The sequence below is a fragment of the Juglans microcarpa x Juglans regia genome, chromosome 2S, assembly GCF_004785595.1.
Source record: "Juglans microcarpa x Juglans regia isolate MS1-56 chromosome 2S, Jm3101_v1.0, whole genome shotgun sequence".
Lineage (NCBI taxonomy): Eukaryota > Viridiplantae > Streptophyta > Magnoliopsida > Fagales > Juglandaceae > Juglans > Juglans microcarpa x Juglans regia.
Window position 1 is genome coordinate 10,090,761 of NC_054597.1, and position 19,229 is coordinate 10,109,989.

At 37.5% G+C, this 19,229-nt stretch overlaps 2 protein-coding genes and 1 long non-coding RNA gene across 6 annotated transcripts; all 3 read right to left on the reverse strand.

Annotated features, from left to right (window-relative positions):
- Positions 1-1,012: 1,012 nt before the first annotated feature.
- On the reverse strand, positions 1,013-2,702 carry LOC121253345. The gene is made up of 2 exons (XM_041153371.1): positions 2,697-2,702; positions 1,013-1,546 (listed from the first exon to the last, which is right to left on the reverse strand). Exons 1-2 carry the CDS (start codon positions 2,700-2,702, stop codon positions 1,013-1,015), a joined length of 540 nt encoding a protein of 179 aa, XP_041009305.1.
- Positions 2,703-2,989: 287 nt separating this feature from the next.
- LOC121252986 (ankyrin repeat and SAM domain-containing protein 6-like) lies at positions 2,990-14,410 on the reverse strand. Of its 4 annotated transcripts, none has more exons than XM_041152849.1 (7): positions 14,042-14,406; positions 12,624-12,685; positions 12,256-12,521; positions 4,883-4,957; positions 4,556-4,618; positions 3,244-3,333; positions 2,990-3,078 (listed from the first exon to the last, which is right to left on the reverse strand). In XM_041152849.1, the coding sequence occupies exons 1-6, from the start codon at positions 14,143-14,145 to the stop codon at positions 3,289-3,291; spliced, it is 615 nt and encodes a 204-aa protein (XP_041008783.1). In that variant the 5' UTR covers positions 14,146-14,406; the 3' UTR covers positions 2,990-3,078; positions 3,244-3,288. The 4 variants fall into 4 exon arrangements, with proteins under 4 accessions (XP_041008783.1, XP_041008782.1, XP_041008780.1 ...); XM_041152848.1 differs by having other exon boundaries at positions 2,990-3,085; XM_041152846.1 differs by having other exon boundaries at positions 2,990-3,333; positions 14,042-14,405.
- LOC121252987 lies at positions 4,971-11,393 on the reverse strand. The gene is made up of 3 exons (XR_005938314.1): positions 9,845-11,393; positions 5,867-6,990; positions 4,971-5,829 (listed from the first exon to the last, which is right to left on the reverse strand). It is a non-coding gene; the product is annotated as an uncharacterized LOC121252987 (long non-coding RNA).
- Positions 14,411-19,229: the final 4,819 nt, after the last annotated feature.

The following is a 19,229-nucleotide window of genomic DNA, read 5'->3' on the forward strand; positions in this document are numbered from 1 at the left end:
TTAGACAACAGGAAGAATGGTGAGCAAGTTGCTTGGCAGAAATTAAATTGAAAGTAAAGGAAGGCACACACAGGACATTGTGCAGTATCAAATGTTCAGTTAAATGCACTACCCTAACATGAGTAACAGGAACTTCTTCTCCATTAGGTAACTTGACTATATATGAAACTGTAGCCGTAATGGTAGTGAAAAGGGAGGTGCAACAGATCATGTGATCTGTTGCACCTGTGTCAATAATCCAAGGTGAAGTGTGTGGATGAGAAATATGCCGTATTTGTGTAGATAAACAGGTGACCATACCAGATACTCTAGAGGTGCTGACATGATGGGAAGAAGGGGAAGAAGAGGGCTGAGTAACAGAGATGTTAGCCATAGCTGAGCTGGTGTCTTTGGGGTGCAGCAGACCAAGAAGTTGATGATATTGGCTCTTGGTAAGGGCCATCATTTCAGCTATTGCATCCTCTTGATCACCATCAGAAGTAATTCGAGATTGATTGACAGCAGCTGCAAATCCCTTGGATTTTCCATGAAGCTTGTGTCCAGGCGAATAACCATGCAATTTATAACACTTCTCAGCAGTGTGGCCAGTCATATGACAATGAGTACACAAAGGAGAGTCAGCATTGCCAATCTTAAAACAGTTATCAAACGAATGGCCTTGAATTTTACAGTGGGAACAATAAGGTCTATTTGATTTATGACTTCCAGAGTTGTTAAATTTGGCAACAGGTTTGGTAGGATGGTAAGTGTTTTTAGCCATCATGATCATGAGATCAGAGGAGAGGAGAGGGAGGGAGAAAGCGTCAGATGTTGGCATTCTTGTTGTTGGATCATAGAGAAAACTTTGTTGAGAGGGGGTAAAGGCTCAAGGAGCATGATCTGATCTCTTGTGTGAGAATAGGAGTCGGATAATCCCATGAGAAATTGAATAACACAGTCTCTATCATATCGATCATGGATGATTTTTAATTTGCCATAGTCACAATGAGGGAGGAGATCATACACAGCAAGTTCATCCCACAAACCCTTCAAGCGACCAAAATAGATAGACACTAACAGTGTCCTGTCCTTGTGACAAACTAGTGAGATTAAGCTTGAGTTGAAAAATTCTAAGACCGTTTTGTTGAGTGAAACGGTCATTGAGTTCTAGCCATAATATCCTGAAATCGTCAACCAAGGCAAGACTGGATTGCACAAAAGGACTTACAGAGTTCTGAAGCCAAGAAACGACTAGATCATTACACCGTTCCCAAGCTTCAAACAATGGATCTGCAAAATCAGCTGGTTTGGAAATTGTCCCGTTGATGAACCCGAGTTTGTTCTTCGCACGAAGAGCTCGGCTAACGGCACGCCACCAACTAACATAATTGTCAGCAGTCAAGAGATCTGAAACCAGTCCAACCGCTGGGTTGTCGCCATTCTCAATACAGAATGGATTAAATGGGTCTGAGAAGTTGAGGAAACGATCGTTGGAATTCTTCCCTTTTGGTGATTTGGGAGCATCTCCGTGGGAGGAGTTGTCATTGGATTGAGGATCGAGGGAGCTCTGGTACCATGTAAGAAAGTAAAATGGAGAAGAAGCTCGAAGGGGAAGAACCCAGAAAATAGAGAAAAAGTTCTCTGTAGTTTGTCTTATATGAAAAATGAAAGGTTACAATTCGTGTTGCTTTATACAATTGCCAAAGAATCTGCTAACAACCTACCATTACTGTAAAGATTGTAATGTCCCTTCTATACAACTCAGCAAAAAAAGGAAAAGACAAAATACTAACAGAAATATAAGGTTCCTAGAAACAGAATACAAACAGAAATTTCATTCTTCCTCACTAACGAATATATCCTTTCCCTTCTTTATGGACTGTTATAGATCATTCTCCAATAAAGTTGCTCCAAGTAGGACTGGGCTATATTTGCAAGAAAATGACAACCACCCCCATTTCAAAACTTTCTAATGGCAGATCTGTATGAAATTATCATTATCGAGATATTGTTATCTCAATTTGACACAAGTACAGCTTGCAACAAAAAGTTTAATTTTGTTTGAAGACATTCTTGGGGACCGAATCATATGGAGAAAATATATTTGCAATCATAAGTGTACAACTATCGTGTAATCATTTTAAAAAAAGTAAATAAAATATAAAATTCACATAAAAAAAATAATTTTTTAATAATAAACCTCTCTTTTTCAAAACGATTACACGATAGTTGCACATTTTATACTTATATGTAGAATTACTCATCATTTCATCTTATTATTTTTAAAAGTACAGTGCCCAAAATACTCCTTTTAAGCGAATTAGATGATCTTTTCTTTTAACGGTTTAAAAGAGAGATGCGGGGAGAGTCTGCACGGAGAAACAACTTCTAGTCGCACAAACATATATGAACAAATAATCGAGGAATATTTGTCTTGAAACAATCGAAACCTAATACAAATTCAAAGTTTTCATAATTTTTTTCTGAAATTTTGCTTTTGAGATCGGAGAATATTTTGTAGGATTTTCGTATTACAGAATGTTTCATAACAGCGTTTTCAGCAGTCTTCTGCAATAATTTTCTATCATCCAAAAAATACAATAATATAATAAAAATAAAAATAAAAATATCAAGCATATACTAATTCCAATGCGATTTTCACATCAATCAACTCCAACTCAGACATATGAACTTAATAGAGCTGCGTAAAAGAAAACCTCCATTATAGTATGTGTACCAGTGGATTTAATATCCTTTATATAAATAATATATATATATATATAATATATATATATCTATATATCATGATCTCTAACTAAAAATTGAAGTCATGGTTTTGATCGCACGTAGATATCAAACCTTGTTCACATAATATACCTGGAAAGGGCGAAGTGGAAGTTGACTACATGACGTTTTGTGAGTCAAAATATCAAAATCTGTAATACCTTGTGGAGTCGAACTGTGAACCTTGGGAACGACTATACCACCAAAGCAGAGGGCAACGTGTAGGAAAAATCCAAAAAAATAGCTTTCATCAAATAAACCAGCAAATTCTTTACATTGAACCCTCTTCCTCTGCTTAAGCCAACAATTTCATACCTGTTTACTATCAATTAAGCTATCGGTTAAGTAGCAACACAATCAGTAAAAAGGGGAACAAAAGAAACTTTAAAAAAAAAAAAAAAAAAAAAAAAGGACAGAAGAAAATTAGAGGTGCTGATACAAGTCAAAACACAGCCTGCTAACATGCAAGCTCTGCCATACCAATATAATGAAGATCTGGCAAATAACCTGCTCTACTCCCAGATGTCAGGCTCTTGATTCCAATGCTAAAAGTATTTTCTTTCTTGGACCCTGAAACCACCAAGGTAAACCCTAAATGGCTAAGAAGCTTTTGATGATGCAAGTTGTATTATACAGTACACAATGCTTGCATGTGCCACACGCCCAACTTTGGGGGGTGGGGCTACGTAATAGATATGTGACAGTGCCCAAGAGCAATTTTAAAAAAAAAAAAAATTGCAGTAAAATCTGTAGTAACCCATCAATTTCTATTAACCAACTCTCAACATCTTCTTTGTCAACCAAAGAAAGAAAAAATTGAAAAGGAATTCAGTTGGGACAAGTACAGACACAAAACAAAAAATAAGCTCAATCCATAAATAAATACATGACCTGTTCCCCCAATCCCACGGACCAATTGATGCAAGAATTTAGGGAAATTGGCACCATAGGGAAGTTTCTTGATGGGTTCTTGGCTGGGTGTGAAGGGTTTTGGAATTGATAGGCATGAAAAACATTGGATCTTCACGACCTCTGTGTCAGTCAATAAGAAATCACAGTTGCAAAATTTTCTGGAAGTTGTTTGGCCTAGGAAGTTGTTTGGCCTAGGCAGTTGCACTTTGGTTTCCTAAGCAATCACACCTAGGAAGGGGAAGGCGATAACATCCCACAAGCTTGCAAAGCCACTAGAAATTTTTATGTAACTCTCCCCTGAACCACAAATACAAGCATGCCTTTGTATATGCTATTTTAAGACCTTTTTCCTACAAGGGCTAGGATTTCCAAAGAAAACAATGGAATTGGAATATTTTAAACCAAGTTGGAAATACTAAAAAAAAAATTCTCAAAACAAAATTTTTTGATAAGAAATATTAATTAATAAGCGCAAAAGGTCCAACCCATGTTTAATCTAAAAACATAAAATAAGATCTATGGGCTTCTGGTACAGCCCTTCCCGAAAAGCTTGGGAGCCTAATTACAACTGTGGGGAGAAATTTGGTGTTCTTTGCAATTGTTTTCAAAAATAGAACTTTTCAGTCTTGAAAAGGGAGGGGAAAGTAATCACCTATCTGCACTATTCCAACTTTATACTATACATGTGAGAGAAGTTCCACAAATCAAGTGTCAGCAGAAATAACTTGGATATTTCTCTTGTATACTTCTTGTATACCAGGGTTGTGCCTGTATATTGCCTTTTTTCCTCTTAAAAAGAGAACTCTTAAGATACTGCTTAAGACTAAAAAATGCAAGCTGAAAGAAACTATGTGTTGTGCCTGAGTCTCACTGGGTTTACCATCGGTATTCCTAAAGCTTTGAGGTCATCATCAGTCATGTGCAGTAGAGCCGCCATATCAACCTGCATAAACAGAATGGGGTCCAAAAGTTCAGACAAATAAAAGCAAAGACAGAAAACAGCATAGAAAGTACACGAATTTGTAATACAAAGAAAGAAGCAAACATTTACATACTTTTTATTGATAAATAGATAAAATTTTATTCAATCAAAGTAAATAGGCGTAGCCCAAGTACACAGGAAGTATACGAAAGAGAACACTTAGTTATAAGTTAGGAGCTAGAAAATGATACAAGAAAGTCATGAACATTGGTTCCATTTACATACTTCCTCGGCTTGAAAAGTAATAAGATACTTTTCAAGATCCAAAGAGTGCAGAAATTCATTCACAGATGTAACAGCCTGCACGAAAAGAAGCAGGAATTAGAAACTACTGAAATAGTGCATTTTCCATAGATAGATGGTTCATTGGAAGACTAAATCATTTCAACCAAAAAAAAAATTAGTTTGAAGTCCAGGTGTAAATAATCTCAATAAACTCTCACTTCATCAAGCTTGATCCAAAGATTCTTATTTCCAAGAAAATACTGTTTTGACCATTCAAGCTGAACTAATAAAGAAATTTGCACCGGTAAGAAATGCCTCTTTTTCCAATTTCCTTTTAAATTATTTAACCCAATAGAAAGCCCCTACTTGGCTATGGGCTTCCCAATGGGAGGACTCCCACTGCTGCTTAACCACTATAATTGTAAGATTTTGTCCCCATGTCTCAACTATAACCAGAAGATGTGGTACACCATATAACCCTATTTTGAATTAAATACATATTTCTTTTTTTTTTAAGTTTAAAGTAAATCCATATTTTTTTATATAAGTAAAATTTATTAATACCAATAGGCATAGCCAAGTACACTGGATGTATACAAGAGAAAACACCTAGTTGGGATGCAGAGAAAACAAGGAAAATGATCCTAACAAAACCCTAGCCCAAGCCCATCTAGAAAAATGATTCTAACAAAAACCCTAGCCCAAGCCCAAAGACGCGCTTGCCCCAAACCACCACCAGTGCACCCATGCCTATCCCACCAAGCCAGGTTTTGCCCACACACCAAGCCGCTGTAAATTCCCCAACACACTCCTCAATACTTGTACACTCCAAACGAACCTACTAAAAACATACAATTGGTTCTGACTTCCCTTTGGTCCTCCCTCAACTAGAACTACCTCTCTTAATGTCATAGTTGATTTCTCAAGTAAGACGCTTTAGCTCTCTACTCTTTTTAGATCTTGATTTTGCACTAAGTACATGACCCGCCTCTATTGCAGTGAGTAGTGCTATGAATTGGTCCTCAAATCCTTCGCAGGTAATCCCCACACACTGTTGCATCTCATTTACCTTGTCCAAAACCCAATCTGATGATGAATCAGCTATATTGTTCATCGGTGGGAGAGATATAAAGGGAACAACATCTTCTGCAGACTCTACTACAAACTGTAGGCCAGGCCCTAAATATTCCTCCTCGCAAGGTACCAATGATAGCCCCATCCCTTCCTCCACACCACCATCTTCTTGCATCTCGTCCACAACGCCATTGGTGCTGTCACCACCTTGGCTATGTTTCAACCCACAAGGTGCCTGAAGTTTGGAGTTAGAGGAAGTTTGGGGTCAGAAACTCCCCCAAAACTTGGCAATACCTCAAGTTCTGTCGTAAGTGTTATCGATTCGATGAAGAGAGCATTGACTGTGCCACTTGTCAACAAACTTTTCCGAGTCACCCTTGGTGAAAGGCAGTCCATTTCGGCCGTCTCCATGCCAATACCGAACGTAGAACCCACTTTGAATGTAGATGATCCGCTTCTCCTTTTGACCCGCCACACTCGCTTGGGTCTAGATATTGAAACTGGGCCAAACCCAACTTTCTTTTTTCCTTTATCTAATTTTATAGCATTTGGCCCATCACTTAACACGCCAAGCCCGCCCTTATTCTGCCTTGCAGCACCATTACCACCTCCTAGCACACCTAGCCCTTCAAGTTTTGCTGATAATAAAGCAACCTCGGCCTTCAACTCAACAAGCTAGTTTTGCATCTCTTTTAATGTACAGTGCATGCCATTAGGAAGACCCAAACCACCCGAGTCGGACCCCTTCTGACTTGGAATATGTCCATGTGCAATTTGTAAAGGCTGCATACCCTTTTCACTGCTATCCTTCTTGCCCCTATTAGCAAACTGAGTCACTGAAGCAGGATGCATATTCAGAGCTTCTGCATATGAACACCTCACCACCGTGGTTGCGCTCGGGTCTTTTTGCTTCAGGCCCATATTGTTGTTCTCATGAGTAGATAAATTCTTTAGGCTTTTCCCCAATGACCCATTGTGAGGGAGAAGATCAGCGAATCTGCACAACTCGACAACAAATTTCTCCCAAGCCAGGCCTTCTGTAACATACGGGTCCAAATTTGGGGCTTAAAACTAGTATTTTATTTATTTTTATTGTCTTTATATTTTTATTATCATTTTAGAAAATGTGCTAACAGATAGATTAAATTAGTGATTCCTTCCCTATCAAAACAATCCTATACTTTATCCATTAAGTTCCCATATTAGATTCGGTTTCCAGTTTGAGACTAACTCCAACTCAAACTCTTCAAATCCTCTCAGAATCTGTATCCTCGTAGGAATAGGTTCCTAAAGTCTAGGCAACTTCAAATTTCAGCCAATCTCCTGAAGATTCACGTTGTTTCCTCCCATTGCCTATAAGAAACCCACAAAGCCTCTGAATTACACACAAAAATTCCTGGAGAAAACTCGTTCACGCAGAGAAAGGAAACTCACTCCCGCAAGCACCACCGTAGCCCCTCTCGGCAACCAACAGTCACCTCGACGGACCACCTCCCACACCACCACAGAAAACGCCGGCCAACCTAGTCCCGTCGCACCCACTCCCTTCCGGTAAGCCCATCGCCATCGGCCACTAACTTCTTTCCCTAGTGTTTTCGGTTTGATGGTTCTCTCTCTAAACTCTCTCTCTCTCTCCCTCTCTCGGTGTCGCACCACCATAGGAACCCCCCCAATCACGTCGCTGGTCACTCCCAGCCACCCAGAGCCGCCGTCGCACTCAGCTCTCTCTCGGTGAGCATCGCACAGCCCCCTCTCCCCTAAGCCTGTTTTCTCTTTTTATTTCTTTTGCTTCAGTTTTCCGAAAATACCCTTTCTACTAGGCTGAGTTTTATTAGGCCTGGGCTTAGTTGTAACTTGACTGGTTTATTGGTTGCACTTGAATTATTTCAGAAACTATAGTACTAGGTTAAGTGGGTTGATTTCATGCGGGCCTGAGGTTTAAACTGGGCTGATAATTAAGTAGGCCAAAGCTTTTAATTGAATAAATATATTAGTCATAGACTTATTTTTATAGATAAGTATTTAAGGGATTTTAAAGCATAATTTTAAAGTATCTTTTTTTAAAGTATCTTTTGAGTCCATTATTCAGTTAATATTCCAATCGACTTTTAACTAAGATTTTTATAAAATTATTAAGTTATATTTTAAATAGAAGTTAAGGAACATGTAATGAGTTTTGAATAATATTATTATATATGATTTTAAGTATTTAGAATGCTATGACACATCTTTATAGAAAGGTTAGTGACGATTAGTACCTCGTATAGGTAACGCGCTACAAGTTGGAAATCAGGAAGTAGCGCTAAGAGGTAAATAGTATGATAATATAAATGCATGCATATTGTGATTATTATTGTTTTGTATGAAAATATGATGTGCTTATAATGGTTGACTACGCTACGCTAAGAGGCAAGTCAAGGTTAGATTCCTCTTACGATCTTTGATGAAATATGAGATTATGCTTGGATGAATGAATTTGTTGTTCAATTGATTGAATGTTACTAAAATCATATGAAAACCATGAGATGTTCATGTAGTAATTCAAGTATGCCATGTAATGGAATAGTCAAATTATACAAGCCATGTCCATATAATACATAGATTATGTATGCCATGTTCATATAGTACTTAGATCATGTATGTCATGTTCATGTAGTACTTAGATCATGTATGCCATGGAATGTCATAAAACGTTCAGAGCATGTTATGTCAGGTCATGTTATGCTATGCCATGTATAAGAAAATGTCATGTTATGATATGTCATGCTATATCATGTACAAGAAAACGCCATACTATGCTATGCCATGTACAAGAATACGTCATGTCATGTCATGTCATGCTATGCCATGTTATGCTATGCCATGTACAAGAATATATCATGTTATGCTATGCCATGTACAAGAATCTGCCATGTTAGAAATGTTCATGAAGTCTAATAAATTCTCATGCATTAAGAAAGATACGAAATGTTACGGTGCCAAGAACTCAAACGTGGTTAACCACAAGTTAAGTGAAACACGGACTCAAGCGTGTTTCACTCCATGTATTTCAGTTGAGTGAAACACGCTTCACTCCATGTATTCAAGCGCGTTTCACTCCATGAATTTCAGTTAAGTGAAACACGGACTCAAGCGTGTTACACTCCATGTTACTCAGTTAAGTGAAACACGAACTCAAGCGTGTTTCACTCCATGTTACCCAGTTAAGTAAAACACGGACTCAAGCGTATTTCTCTCCATGTTATTCAGTTAAGTGGAACACGGACTCAAGCGTGTTTCACTCCATGTTAAGACAAGATAAACAAGTTATTATGCATTCACGTTACATGTTTGCCCTGATTATGTATGCTTCTGCTCATGATGATGAATATATATGTGCTGTGGATATATGACGATATATGTATATATGTGAAGTTTTTCAGTAAGATATATTACATGTATGATTGGGAATTTGTGATGCTATATGTATTTTGTTAAGAGTCTTCAGAAACTAAATCCATTCTAAGCCAAATTAAGTTTTACAGTATGATGTACTATTTACTGAGTATTCGACTCATTTTTTTGTCTTCCTGTTTTCTTTCATGTCTAATTTTTACAGATGATGTTTATGACGATGTAGAGTTGGATGACCAGGAGTAGATTTAGTACAAAAAATTAGGAAGGAATAAGTGATATTCACACAAGAATTAGATCTCTTTTACGTCATTCATAGGATTAGTTTATCTTATTTTACTTTACGTTCAGTTTTCGAGACGATTATGTTCAAATCAGTTTTAACATTTTATCGCTTTTCAATAAATAAGGTATTTCAGGATATGAATCTCTTTACCAGGTATTATGTTATGAATGTTAGTAACATCTCTATCCTATGGGAACGGGGTGTTACACCTTCATACCCTTCTGGAATGACTAGAACCCCGTGCCTACCTCCTTCACCATATTTGGTTACAGTTAAGAATCTTTCGTGTATGTTGGAGCATCGTTGAGCCACGAAGGCTCTATTTCCTTCAGAGCACGTGTTTGATGAAACTTCGTTTGTCTTCTTGCTTGAAACATAGCTTCCACCATCTCCACTAGCCACCCTATACTGCTACAACCCATAACTAGAGACCTCCAAACCCATCTGCTCTTCTCCACAATTTTTACTGAGGACATCCATGCCTCTAGTGAAAATTTGAAGGTCTTGGATTCCACCCAAAAGCGCACAAACTGACCCATAATGACGTGAATACTGAGTGAAACAAAGAACCATTTTCAGCAGTCATCACCGAAAATAACCATATGTGCTCTCATTCCGCTAGAGCAACCAACCAGTGGTCATAAATTTCAGATGCAGGACCAAGAGCAAGCTCAACGATGCGATGCAAAAATAGAAGCAAATATGTGCATGCCCAAAACTACGAGAGCTTTTGTGAGACGTGAGAGAACTTCGAAATGAGCTTCAGGGCGACAACGAAGTTCCTATTCAAATAGAGAAACGTCTGGCGATGTTGTCTCTATCAACTGTGAGAGTACACCGAAACACTGAAGGTTAGGGTTTCGGCGTCCTCTTGTTGATAGGCAATCTCTATCTCTCACTTTTGACATCTCCAAACAACAAGATCTGTCACCGAGGAAGATCATGATGCCAGAGTACTCCCAGCAGAGTTGTCGGACACCGTTGACTCTTTCTATGTCGATTACACAGTTAACGGAGTCATTGCTTATATGGGCTGCACCACCACGCTCTTAGGGCTCACAAGTCGAGGTCGAGAGAGAAAAGTTAACCACAAGGCCAAATCATTCTCATGAAAAAGGAAATAATGATAATAACTAAATCCATATTTGAACGGGAAAATAATGTCAAGCGACAAAAACAAAATAGATTCAAGATCATACTTAGAGAGATATTTCCCCCTAGTAGTATAATACATAATGTAAAAGCATTACACTTTTTTCTCAATTTTAATATTACAAGATTTAGAATGTTTAGTTGCTAAGACGATCACTCTGCAATAAAAGCCCAACATGTATTAAGTTTCATTTGGCAAGTAATGACACAAAAATGCCCCATGTTTTAGTCCACCGCTGGCATTGGATAGCAGCAAAATCAAAATTTTACTTCAAAAGGAAGGACTTCATGTACTGCATTTTTTTATTTAGCAAAATCAGGAACCTTATAAAAAAAATAAAAAACAAAAACAATCAACTTATTTGCTCAGACGGTTAGATTGCGATACCCCATTTTGATAAGTGATGAGGGTAGGTAGTGTATGAGATCTCACATTGCTTGGGAAAGAGAAATTCTTGCTCTTTATAATGTTCCAATGGAGTTCCAATTGTATCATTAACTAGTCCTTTTGGAGTATAGGTCATGTGGCTTGGGCCTTCCATTGAGGCATTACAAATAATATCAGAGCATATCCCAACCAGAAATACGGGACTTGAGTCATGCCACCTACGACAAATTGGCCTGACGAGAACATCTGGAATATAAGAAATGGGGGGGGGGGGGGGGGGGGGGGGGGGGGGGGGGGGGGGGGGGGGGGAGGGGGGGGAGATTGTGATAGTAATATTGCTTGCAAAAGCTAGGTTCAATAGGTGGACCCTACGCCCATCACGTTTTTGCAGTAAGGGTCCTATTGCTCTTCTCTAACTAACGAATCCCATCACACCAAAACACAGGCGACTGTAATAAAACAGACTGAAACCAATATAATATCCTTCAATTGCCCACGTTTTCTTCTCACCATAAACTGCTTCTCTTCTTTTTTTTTCTTGTCCATATTTATAGCTTGCTTCATTCCCACCCCATACTTTAGTCCAAACCCTTGAGGGCACTCCATATTTCCTGAGATACCTTATGACATACTGTAGTGATTAGCAACAAACCCTATCATAATTCACTCAGCATTGACAAAGTTTTGGGAAGCAAATCCTAGTGAAGCATGCACAATCACATGATGTCCAATCACATAAGTTTCCTATTATAAAGCTATTCCCTTAAAAAAAAAAACACACACACACACACACACATTAAAACTAGGCCAAAACTTCATCCTTGTCCTAATGTGTTTTTATCAAATGATACAAGAATGGAAACATTTAAATATCCCTAGAGAATAATTATGTAAGAATGTGCATAAAACTTCAAACCCTATGATGATATAAATGTTGTATATCCTAATAGAGTTCAAATTCAAATTCTAACCTAAACATGACAAGGAAAAAAAAAACCAATTCATTAATCTTTCCCTGCAGTTGTACATGGAGTCATGAAAATGAAATAAAAGTAAACATAGAAAGAAAGAGACTCATGCCTTTTGTGGAGCTTTCTTTTTAGAAGCAGGGTTGGTCGCCTTTTTGGCCTCTGTTGCAGGGGCCTCAACAGCTACACTTTTCTTGGGCGGTCTAAAAGCCTCCAGTTTTGCCTTTGAGGGATCAGTGTTTACTAATTGTGTATTAGTCAGGCCAGACAGCTTCTCACGTAGATCCCTCACACCTGAAAGAGGCCCACTTTGAGATGCTTGTTGGATATTTTTCCTTTGGAGCTTCAAACGGAGATCTCGAGCCCCAACCTTGTGATCTACATAAGCCATTAGTTAAAAACCAAATAAAGAAGATTTAGTAATATCTTACAAATAAGCAAGCATTAGTTGCATGTCACAATATTAGAGAGAATTCATACTTGAAATTTGGGATTCATCATCGTTATAAAGATCATGTTCCCACTTGTCATCTTGCCTATGCCTACAAAAGATATGCCATTGAATTGATTATCAGTATATTTGGCCACAATAAATGTGGAGAACTCAATCAGTTACAACAAAAAACCAGAAGATATTGATGGAAAGGAGACTATTTTCTGAAAAACCGATTGCCACTTGATTAACCAGAAAGCAGACACTACCATGCAACATAGAACCCATAGATTCCAACTTGAAACCATAAATGGATAAACATAAAGCCAACCAGCCGCATATAAAATAAAGAGGAGTGCTACAGCCACAAAGGAATTATACAAAAATAATCCTACAAACTGACATGGCTTCATGTGATCCGTCAGATCTACTTTACAATAAAAGGAACTTTACAATATGACAAACCACATCAAGTCACATCAATTGGTGGGATTACTTTTTTGTAATCACTTTTTTTTTTTTTTGGTTAAGAGTATTTCTCGAAGATAAATCCTAGATAGTTTCTATACAGAGGTGCTCTTGAAATTTCAGGAAGTACAATTCACCATTTGTTAAAAACATTCATATAACTTGGCTCACAGTGATAGACAGTTTTAAACTAAGCTTGAAACCTTTATTTTTGTATCCCTATCCCCCCCCCCCCCGGGGCCGCCGCGAGCAGATTAAAAAAATGGAAAGAGTTCTATAATTGATTTTAAGCTCTACTAGGGAGGCAGAGATTGGTGATCAAGAAAGCAAATGACATCATCTGATATCCACTGATTTAGGAAACAGTTGATAGATTCAATACTAAGAAAGTCAAATTAACTTCTCTAATGACTATTGTTTCCATAATTCGTGTATAATAGCATCAGCAAAATTTTAAGAGACACTCACAGGTAAACTTCAAATTTTGGTTTTAAAAAGAAAAAACATTTGAGTCACAGATTAGTCAGTCTGGGGATTGCATTCTCACTGTGAAATGCAATTCCTTCTCGATTCTCACAGAAATAGAACGCCCACATTATAAGGAATGAATTTAAGCAGAAAAAACTAAAGTTTTAATGAATGCAGGGAACCACGGATACTAAATTCTTAGAACTTTCAATGTAAAATACACATTGACATTTTAGTTCAAGTATAAACTCGAAATAAGCTCTGTCTCCAAGCCAAAACAAAAAAGGCAAAAACCGTCCCCATAAATCACCGTAGAATAAAAGGCCCAAAGAAAGGGGGAAAACGATGAAAAAATTCACATGCCTACGCCGGAAGTCCGTATCTGCTCGAATCTAAATGCAGCTAAGCCGTCAGAACTACGTAGTAAAGTAAAGTATTAATCGAAGAAAGAGGGAACAATTCTTGAAGGAGATTTTCCTTGAAGCCATTTCCTGGGGAAACAAAAGGAAAGTAACAGAAGAAGGCAAACCTCTTGCCGGTGAGTTGTCGACGCCGAGTATCACCAACGGAGGCCCCATTGAGTCGGTCTTTTATTGACCTCTTCGCTTCGACCTCCTCTCGATCAGCGTACATCTTCTTATAGAACTGTATTCCTTACTAGTTAATTAACAAATAGAAAAACCCAAACCCTAAAGCTACCCTTACCGGGAATAGTTTTTTAAGAGAAGAAGAATCTGTTGGTTAAGGAAGAGGTTTTGGAATTCTAGAGAGCGAACAAAACCCTAATTAACCGCTTCCTTTGGAGAGAGAAAACGATCATGCAATAGTTCTGCTCCGGATGTCTTTTCAATTCCGGGGAGGGAGAGAGAACGATCATGCAATTGAAGGCTGAAGCTTGTATACCAAAAGAAATGAAACGCAGCGTTTTGATCAAATCTTGTTAACCTCAATTTTTTTTCATTTTCTTGAATGGATTAATCTCAATTAAATCGTTGATATGATGATTTTATATAAAAATGTTGCATATAGTCCTAGAATGTGCAAGCGTCGCACAATCGCTTTAAAAAGAGTAGGGTATATTATTAAAAATTAGTTTTTTTATGTGGATCACGTGTTTATTCACTTTTTTCAAAGAGATTATGCAATGCTTGCGCACTCCACAACTGTAAATATTATTTCTCTTTATATAATCCACTTACTTAAATGATAATTTAGTTACTTAAATGATGTAGGGTTGGGGCTTGGGGTGCAAATCGGTCAGTCTGGTCTGGTCTGGCGATGGACCAAACATTTTCAATCCATCATTTTTCTAGACCGAACACCCATAGGGACTGGACTGAACGGTCTGGTCGATCCATTTGGTCCAGCCTATTTTTTTTTCTTTTTTTAAATCAATTAATAAAAAAATTATTTAAAATACTAAATTAAACTAAGTGACTTATTAATATGGATTATGTAACAAACTCAATAAAAAAATATTTTATATAGTCAATGATAATAAATTAGATGAAAATTACATTATTAATTTATATAATTACTATATAATTAACTAATTGATATTATATATTAGTTAATTCATAGAATATTAATAAGTGTTAATAACATATTTAAAATTTTATATTGTTAATTGTACAATTATTATATAAATAATATATATATAAAATAATTTTTTTTAATTTTTCATTCGGTCCAGTCCGGTCCGAAAAAACCTTAGACCGTGAATCGGACTGAAACTTTTCGATCTTCTAAAATGTGGACCGAGACCAACCGGTCTCAGTCTCGGTCAAGTTCGGACCGAAATGGTCGGTCCGGTCGATTCATTCAGTCCAGACCGATCGTTTATCACCCCTAGTTGGGGCGGCAACTGGGAAAACGAGGAAGAGAGAGAAACATTTTCATCTAAGGATCTATTCATTATTTAATCATTATAATTTTTCCAAATTTTCAAATAAAACACAAAAAAGAATTCAATTTTCCCTATTTTCTCAAAACTCCATAAAATATCTCAATTCAAACCATTTCACTACTATTCACAAATTATCTTACTATTATTCACAAATTTATCATCTCCTCTCCTCTTCTCTCATTTGTGTAACCAAACGAGGCCTAAAGGTAGAGGGTCAAAGTCAAACGGAGGAGTGAGAGAGAATAGACAAGAGAAAATTATTTTTCTCCTTTTATACTAGGCTATGTGCACCCACATTTTCTTTATATTAAAAAGCTCATTTGTCCATCCATTTGGGCGAGGCAGATAATGAAATTAGGGTTTTTGTTTTTCCATTTTTATACTAGGTTACGCGCACCCACATTTTCTTCATGTTAAAAAGCCCATCCATCCGATCGTTTGGGCGGGGCAAATTGCCCGCCCGGACCCATGCAAGAGCCCACCCAACAGTCGTTAGTAATTTATGTTTTTTAAAATAAAAAACTAAAAAATAATACCACATCAACACAATAGGATAAAGGTAGAAAGAGAGTATATAATATTTTCTTTATTTTTCACTTACAAACAATCAAATCAAGTCTACCCCTAGAGTGTATCCACCAAGATCGGCCTAAAATTATAAGAGAAAAGTGTCGGAAAAAATGAATCAATTGTATTATTTTGATTGTAGCTTTTACACAGATTATATGTACGTTTACATGGCTGATTTACAGAGCTAATTACAAGGAAATAAAATAGGAAACTTTCCTTCCTAAAACAGATTTCTATATCAGTGGGATTCCTTATTGGTTATCCCCTAATCCTAGGGAAGTCAAAGATACAAATATATAGGTTTCCTAATATTCCAAATATTGAGGGAATCAATTATCTATTTTCCAACACTCTCCTCAAGCTGGTGAATATACATCATTCATTCCCAACTTGAAGATAAGTCCTTGGAATGTTGCACTGCTAAGCCCTTTTGTGAGTACATCTGCGAGTTGGCCATTAGTTGACACATTTGGGGTACAAACTAATCAACTATCCAAGTTTTCTTTTATGACGTGTCTATCCACTTCAATGTGCTTTGTTCTATCATGTTGAACATGATTGTGAGCAATGATGATGGCTGACTTGTTGTCACAAAATAATTTCATTGGTCCTTCCCATCTGATTCTAAGGTCTTCCAGAATTATCTTCAGCCATAATATTTTACACACTTATTGAGCCATCGCCCTAAATTCTGCCTCCACACTTGATCTAGCTACAACATTCTACTTCTTACTCCTCCAGGTCACAAGATTGCCTCCAAGGAAAGTGCAATAACCTGTAGTAAACCTCCTATCAACTGGTGAGTCTGCATAATCAGTATCGGTGTATGCTTCAAGAATCAATTTGGCGTTTCTTCTAAATAGAATTCCCTTGCCAGGATTGGCCTTAGGTAACGTAGTACACGGTACACAGCCTGTAGGTGAACTTCTCTTGGGCTGTGCATAAAATGGTTAACCATACTCACAACATATGCAATGTCTGGTCGTGTGTGAGGAAGATATATAATTTTTCTTACTAGTTTCTGGTACATTTCCTTGTCTACAGTTGGATCTTCATTTGCTTATCCAAGTTTGTGGTTTGGCTTGATCGGTGTGGAAATGGGTCTACATGCAAACTTTCCTATCTCCCTTAGAAGATCAGTTACATATTTCTATTGTGAAATAAAGATTCCTTCTTTGGAATGAGCTACTTTAATTCCCCAGAAAATACTTTAGTCTTCCAAGTTCTTTTATCTCAAATTCTCTGACAAGACACCTTCTCAGGGCTTCCTTCTCCTTCTCATCATTTCCTATCATAATTATGTCATTAACATATATCAAAAGAGTTGTGACACCCCCTTTATCTGAGTGCTTAACAAAGAGTGTATGATCTCCTTGACTCTGTCTATATCCAGTGGCAAGCATTACTTTGGTAAACCTTCCAAACCAAGCCATTGGTGATTGTTTAAAACCATAAAGTGTTTTCTTCAATCTGCACACTCTATTACTTTCCAGATTTCTCTTGAAGCCCGAAGGAACATCCATGTATATTTCTTCCTCCAACTCACCATGAAGAAAGGCGTTTTTAACATCGAATTGCTCCAAGTACCAGTCAAAGTTAGCAGCTAGTGATAACAGCACTCTTACCGTACTCATCCTAGCCATTGGAGCAAATGTTTCCTGATAGTCAACCCCATAGGTCTGTGTGTATCATTTTGCCACTAGTCTGGCCTTGTATCTCTCCAAGGAACCATCTGACTTGTACTTCACTATAAACACCCACTTGCATCCCACAACTTTCTTCCCGGGTGATAAATCCACAATTTTCCATGTCTGATTTTTTCTTAGTGCTTGCATCTCTTCATTCATAGTATTTCTCCAATTCTCATTAGATAATGCCTCAGATAAAGTATTAGGAATAGGAATGGTATTTATGCTGACTAGAAAACTCCTATGTGATTGTGAGAATTTTCTAAATGACACAAATTTTGATAAAGGGTACAATGGGTGTTTAGTGCATTATCTTGTGCATTTCCTAATAGCAATAGGAAGATCGTGATCATGAGCTAATGGAGGAGAAATATCGGGACTTACCTCATTCTCAATATCTAGAGTTGAAGCTGGAATTTGCTCAGGATTAGGGTTCGGATCTCTTTGTCTTGAGTAAACTTGCACAAATCTTCTAGAGTCACGAAATTCATCATTCTCTGTCACAGTTTGAGATGGTTCAGCAGGTAAGTGGATTGGACAAATTCATGGGCTGAGTTTGAGGTTTGAGGAATTGAAGGATTCAATGGTAAGTCAAGTAAAAACAAATCCCTGTCCTTATCTTCAATGAATGACAAGGGCTCCCCCTGAAGATAAGGCTGAGTAGAGTATGATTGTTGCTCCTCAAAGGTGACATCAATAGAAACAAAGAACTTCCTAGTAGGTGGATGATAACACTTGTACCCCTTCTGGGTTGATGAATACCCCACAAAAATACACTTAACTGCTTTTGGATCCAGTTTTCCTCTTTGATGGCTATGAATATGAACAAAGGTCGTGCAACCAAAAATTCGTGGAATGAGATGATTTGTTATTCTTAGATCGGGATAAAACTGGGAAAGTGTCTCCATCGGTGTTTTAAACCCTAGCACCGTTGATGGCAATCGATTGATGATATATGTAGCTGTGAGTACAGCCTCCCCCAATAAGTTTTTGGAACATTTTGATGGAAAAGGAAGGCTCAGGTTGTGGCTAGCAAATGACCATTCTTCCTCTCAACAATGCCATTTTGCTGTGGGGTATTAATGCAGGAGGATTCATGGATAATACATTCTTTTTTAAAGTAAGGAGATAAAATACAATTGAAATAATCCTGTGCATTATCCGATCTAAATTTTTTGATTTTAACACCAAACTGGTTTTGAACCATGTTATGAAAATTTGGGAGCACACTACTTACATCAGATTTGGTTTTGAGGAGAAAGATCCAAGAGACTCTAGTGCAATCATCGATAAAAGAGACAAACCATTGTGAACCTGAAACATTTGGAACTATGGAGGGTCCCCATATATCGCTATGAATAAAAGCAAATGGAACTGACCTTCTCTCATTACTTATTGGAAAGGGTACACGTTTATGTTTTGCAAACTCACATACATCACAGAAAAAAGGTTTAGAATTCAGCCCTTTAAACAATCAAGGAAACATAGTTTTTAAAACTCCAAATGATGGGTGCCCTAGTCTAAAAAATGATGAAGCCAAATGGTGTCTCTAT

Coding starts and splice junctions, on each gene's coding strand:
- LOC121252986 (XM_041152849.1), bottom strand. CDS start 14,145: ATGTACGCTGATCGAGAGGAGGTCGAAGCGAAGAGGTCAATAAAAGAC. Junction 12,686..14,041: donor CGACAACTCACCGGCAAGAG/GTTTGCCTTCTT, acceptor TATCTTTTGTAG/GCATAGGCAAGATGACAAGT. Junction 4,958..12,255: donor AAAAGAAAGCTCCACAAAAG/GCATGAGTCTCT, acceptor CTTTTCGTGCAG/GCTGTTACATCTGTGAATGA.